Below are 6,000 nucleotides of genomic sequence, written 5' to 3' on the forward strand. Positions count from 1 at the left end.
ATGTGAGTTTGAGTAACAACAAAGTGATATCCATTCTCCTGGCCGATTGTCACGTTTGCCCATGTACACTGTAGGTTATTTAGTAGTCTCGGTTTCCAGACGTTTGGTGAGCGGCGCCAACAGCGCCACCTAACCACCAAACATCTGGGAATTTACTGTTCCAAATCTGGTTCATTGAGCCCGGCGAGTACGGCCGGCAGCAGACACGCCTACATTTATTATTAGAATTTTATTTGGTAGCGGCAATGCAATGTTTCATAGTTCCAATATAGAGCGTTTATACCTGTGGTTTATTTTACAATAATTTTTCCTACCCGGAAGAGGTCCGCTTGCTACTGTGAAGCGCTGTGAAGTCATCAGCAGGCTCTGTAACATTAGCCTCGGGAGTCGGGCTTATCGCTGGGGGAAAGACCTCTAGCCGCCGGGGCCGGATGAAACACGTCCTATTAACAGGTTACCTAACCCTAACCCTAACTCTAACCGGTATGTTTGTTTCTAAGTGATTAATATGTTTCTCCGCAAACGCGACAGCACCGGTTCTACATGAGCGTCACTGCCCCCAGAAAGCAGGCCCCACAACACTCATGATTGGTTCTCCGATACAAGGCTTCCAACAGCACCACCTAACGTTATGAAAAGATTTAAATAGTAATACTCTCAGTCTTACAGTAGTGAAACGGATTAAGACTGAGAGCTGAGTCTAGTTATTTAGAGGCACCAGTATTTCATAACCAGTTTAAAAGTTCTGTGTATGGATTTAATTTTAACGTTAACCTACTTCGGCTATGGGCGGAGGGCAGATTTACGGTCGCTATGACGACCAGGTGTGGGCGGAGGCGAGTAAACTTCCTATGGAAACAGATCTCAAATAGAGACGAGCAAGACCAGATCGAGTAGAGTTGTACTGTGCTGTTATATGTGGTGGAAATGAGCCATTAGAGACAGCCAACCTCCTGGGACTTTCAACACTACTGAGGTCGCAGGAGAGCAGAAAGACAAGTTCAAGGTCATGCATACAGTATTGCAGCAGAGTACAACAGTGGTGTGTAGAAAGGCATCACAGAACACATTGAACTATTAAGCAAATAGGCTACAGCAGAGGAATATAAAGCTAAAATGTTCACCAAAATTGAACAAATGTATATTTTGCTTTAACAAACAACGAACAACTGGATTGACATGTATTATAGACATGTGCTTTGACAATAAATTCATTATGAGAACAAAGGGAAAATGTAGCATATCAATATACAATATATACAATAACTGACTTATTATATTTGACGACTTGGACAAAGCAAGACTAGTTAAACTAAACATTCAAACAGAACAAACAGGGACAATATGAAGACAATAGTGACATGACAATAGTAAAAACAACAACAACAACAACAACGTTCCTTTCTACAAGCTGCTCTAATATTTACTCAGTTCTTACTTCAGTCAGCAAACAGCTTGCTGCCTATGTGTGAACCTGAATTGGATGTTAGAGGAAAGTGCGTTTGACTTTAGATGATTCAAGGTGTTTGCTGATTGAGGTCAATACAGGGTAAACGGGATATTCATCAGATCTTGCGTTTAAATATCTTCCCTGAGAAGAACTTAGCCAAAAATATCAAAACCCCAAAGGTAAATTGTAGCATATTGCACGAATAACATGTCTAGTCTCTGTGTGGTTGCCAAAGTAAACCAATGAACAATACACGCACTACGTGATCTTTGACTTCATTTGTGGGAAAGTCTTCCCTCTTCCTACTGTAACTTGATGACTTTGAGTCACTTGTTCTTACCCATCAGATTTCCTACTCGTTGCATGAATCGGCCAAGCCGGTTGTCATTAGCAGTTTGTGTCTGATACCTTGAATAGTCATGTGTGGTGCCAGCAGTGAGGTGTCTCTGAATGTTCATGTCCTGGGAGGAATACATGCTTGTAGTCCTTGCCGGTTTATTTGGAGTAATATTCTCAGTGCTGAGGAAATGCTCAAATCGGCTGTAGGCTTTCGCTCTTCTCGGTTGGGAGACAGATGTCACCTGATCTTCCGGAGAGTTCCTTGAGCCTGGATCATGCTCTGCTGCAACCCTTTTCTTGCTCGAACGCAGAGGAGACAACCTATCTAGCAATGGAGATTTATGCCTCTCACTTTCTGGACCACCAACTGCACTGTGCGACCTGGAAGCGCTTGTTGATTGACCTGCTAATGCTGTCTGCTCCGTAGCAGAGGGCTTTCCAACAGGAGTTTGCGATTTCATGGAGTTCTGCCTTTGGAGAGATTTCTCCTCTTTTCTTGAGGTTTTACGTTCATCTGAAGTTGAAGTAAGCATCGAATATACTTTTGATCTCAAAGAATTCTTCCTCTGGAATGTTGACTGCTCTTGATCTGGTTGTACTTTTTCCACGCAACTGCTATCCACATATTGAGATCCTGGAACAGTTTCTGCTTCGTTAGATATTCCCTTTTCATCTTTGTGGGCAGCTGAACTCGAACTGTTGGCCACCTTACCTATGGAATCATAGCTTCCTCTAGCTAGATCCTGATGCTGTGTTCCTGCAGATATGTTTGATTTGACAGAGCCCACATTTGAAGCAGCTTTGCTCATCGTTTCGTCCCTGTCTTTGGCTGGGCTTGAACCGTTGACAGGCTTGCCTGGACCTTCTCTCTCCTCCGGGATTTCAAGCAAAGATTCCATTGCTCTTGAGTTCTGCACGTTCAGACCGCTGGGCCGCAAATTCAACACTTTGAGCGGTGGATCCTTCAGTTTCTTATCTAGATCGGCCGCTGCCGAGGTTGTCCTGGAAAGAGGTTGGTGCCACCAGTCGTATGTCAGCATCGTCTTTCGCTCTGGAACTGTTTGGATGTCATAGTGGGAGACAGATCGCTGTCCTTCAGTGAGAGCTGTTGGTGGTGGTGTCAACACTTGCTCTCTTTCAGCACCTTCCTCCCTTGCCTCTTCTCCTGGTTTGAGAACGTCTCTGTGTCTGTCTGAGCCATGTTGTATATTTTGTTCTAATTCTGCCATGGATTGCCTTATGTCCAGAGCTCTTGAGGAGGACTTCATATTAGGTCTTTCCAGAGTTGAATATACAGATCTCAAGGACTCTTGGCTCTGTCTCGGGTCAGTGTATTCCTGCAGACTGAGCCTCTTTTGCCTGTTTTCCTCCAACCTTGACTTCATGACCCTCGACCTACCGCTGGCCAGCTGTGGTTGATTCTCACTTAAGCCAGTGTGACTGCCACACGGGGAAATTATATTGTACGAAGACTCGAGGGGTGCGTCACTGTTATTAAGGTACGAGTCGATTTTCCACTTGTGGAGGGAGGTGTTCGAGTTGTACGGAATCAGATGCTGGTCAGCACCGTAGCGAGACCTGTGTAGGTGCAGCTGAGATGCCTGTTTTGATAGCATCGAGTCCTCGAGTCCTCCTCCCCACAGAGTAGACCTGGTCCTCTCAGGAACATTCCTGCCTATGTTCCTCAGCTGAGTCATGGAGTTGATCCTCTGCAGTCCTCCGGCAATACTGTGTCCCTTCACCATCCCCATGTCGTTACGATGAGACTGATGTAGCCTCTCCTGCACACTCAGGCCTCTGCTTAGCACAGCACCGTTGTTAAAGAAGTCATTCTGGGCACTTCTCATGCCATGCATCAGTCTGGATCTCAGGTGAATTTGATGCAGGGAAAGCTGGCTGGAGGCGGGGCTTTGCAGTGAGACAGCGTCCGACATAGCTCGATCTCTCTCGCTGGACAGAGCTACAGGAGCAGTGGAGCGAGCAAAGAGTCGTCGGAACTCCTCGTCATATGAGCAAACCAACTGGCCCGTGATCACCAGAACCATGCTCAGATTGATCTTCTCATACGACCATTTGTAGCTGGAAAGAAAATGGAGCAAGTTATGCGCACTTCCCTCAGTCAGAGGAATCTATCTATCTATCTATCTATCTTATCTTATCTTATCTTATCTATCTATCTATCTATCTATCTTATCTATCTATCTATCTATCTTATCTATCTATCTATCTATCTATCTTATCTATCTTATCTATCTATCTATTTTATATAAAAGGGAGCAAGTGGGCACTGTTCTCTGTCTGTTCTCTTCTTCTTCTGTGGTGTTTTATGGCAGCTTCTCTGCTCTACACTGTCTCCTCTCACCCCTCCCCTGTCTGTTCTCTGTTTCAATTTTGTCCCACTGATGATGTCATAGGCATTGTGACATCACTGATGATGTCATCAGTGATGTCATAAGACTGATGATGTAATCAGTGATGTCATAAGACCAATGATGTCATCAGTGATGTCATACGACTGATGATGTCATCAGTGATGTCATAAGACGGATGATGTAATCAGTGATGTCATAAGAGCAAAATCATCTTATGACATCACTGATGATGTCATAGGCACTGATGTAAACTTAAGGGGCACACACACCCGCACGCATGTATTAAAGGAGAATTTCGTTTTTTTTTAACTTGGACCCATCTCCTGGCATTAATTATGATTTGACCACTCATCCAGTGATGTCCGCGGCGTTTCTGGCCGTCCTAGCGTTGTTTTGAGATCAATAGCGTCCAAGTCAGTTGTAAAATGGAGCTGATTTGGGGCCAAGTGTGAGCCTGTCTTTCCTGCATCTAAATAGCTATTTTTATTCCCGTTTTCCCCAAATATCGTCATAATCTGATCCCTCAACATCCACCACAGTGATATTTCGCCCCAGGCCATTTCCTGGAGTCGCACAGGGATCAAATTACCTCAAACGTGATCTCGGTCACCAAGTCTCGTGAAGTCCCGCGATACTTTCCTGCCGACTGGCCAATGACAGGTAGGACGCTTTGCGGTGGTGGTTTTAGCGTAACCTATGTGGGGTTTGGCATAACCTTCGTTATTTCGAATCCCACATAGGTTACGCCAAACCCCACATAGGTTACGCTAAAACCACCACCGCAAAGTGTCCTACCTGTCGTTGGCCAGTCGGCAGGAAAGTATCGCGGGACTTCACGAGACTTGGTGACCGAGATCACGTTTGAGGTAATTTGATCCCTGTGCGACTCCAGGAAATGGCCTGGGGCGAAATATCACTGTGGTGGATGTTGAGGGATCAGATTATGACGATATTTGGGGAAAACGGGAATAAAAATAGCTATTTAGATGCAGGAAAGACAGGCTCACACTTGGCCCCAAATCAGCTCCATTTTACAACTGACTTGGACGCTATTGATCTCAAAACAACGCTAGGACGGCCAGAAACGCCGCGGACATCACTGGGTGAGTGGTCAAATCATAATTATTGCCAGGAGATGGGTCCAGGTTAAAAAAAAACGAAATTCTCCTTTAAGGGCAATAACGTTTTGTGAGCAACACACACACACACACACATGTATGGAGGGTGGATCGTGCCTAAATCAAATACAATACACACATTGAAATACTATGCACACATTGAAATACAATACACATATTGGAAATACAATACATATATTGAAAATACAATACACATCTGAAGAATACAATAGATGTGTAACAATAAATACAATACACATATTGAAAATACAATACACATCTTGAAAATACAACAACTGTATTGTATTTTCGATATGTGTATTGTATTTCGATATGTGTATTGCCTTTTCGATATGTGTATTGTATTTCAATGTGTGTATTGTATTGAATTTTGGCATGAATAATCCTGACTGGCATTGAAAAACATGGCATTTTTTCGCTATGGCAACCGCAAATCTCAGGCGAAGCGTATTTAGTTGTGTGTATTATATTTAGTTGTGTGTATTGTATTTAGTTGTGTGTATTGTATTTCAGTGTGCATTTTTATGACGAGTAGTACTTCTTGATTCCGATTGGCTTGACGTATCACTCCGGACCGGAAGCTTTTTTTTTTTTTTTTTTTTTTACTCCGGACCGGAAGCTCCGCTCAGCTGGCGGCTATGGAGCCATGGAGCAAATTCCTCCTCCCAGTACCCCTCCTCCACCAGCCACTCATCCTGGG

The 6,000-nt window shown here is 44.1% G+C and overlaps 1 protein-coding gene across 1 annotated transcript in view; it reads right to left on the minus strand.

Annotated features, from left to right (window-relative positions):
- Positions 1–6,000, minus strand: part of LOC310775871 (uncharacterized protein) — a gene marked incomplete at its 3' end in the record, with an annotated part of 61,280 nt that overhangs the window by 40,548 nt on the left and 14,732 nt on the right. Inside the window, exon 5 of the mRNA XM_083635998.1 lies at positions 1,791–3,868. Coding sequence (XP_083492124.1) covers positions 1,791–3,868 — 2,078 coding nt within the window. The remainder of the gene's footprint in view (positions 1–1,790; positions 3,869–6,000) is intronic.

This window comes from Poromitra crassiceps, assembly GCF_964638095.1.
Source record: "Poromitra crassiceps genome assembly, chromosome: 4".
NCBI classification, from domain to species: domain Eukaryota; kingdom Metazoa; phylum Chordata; class Actinopteri; order Beryciformes; family Melamphaidae; genus Poromitra; species Poromitra crassiceps.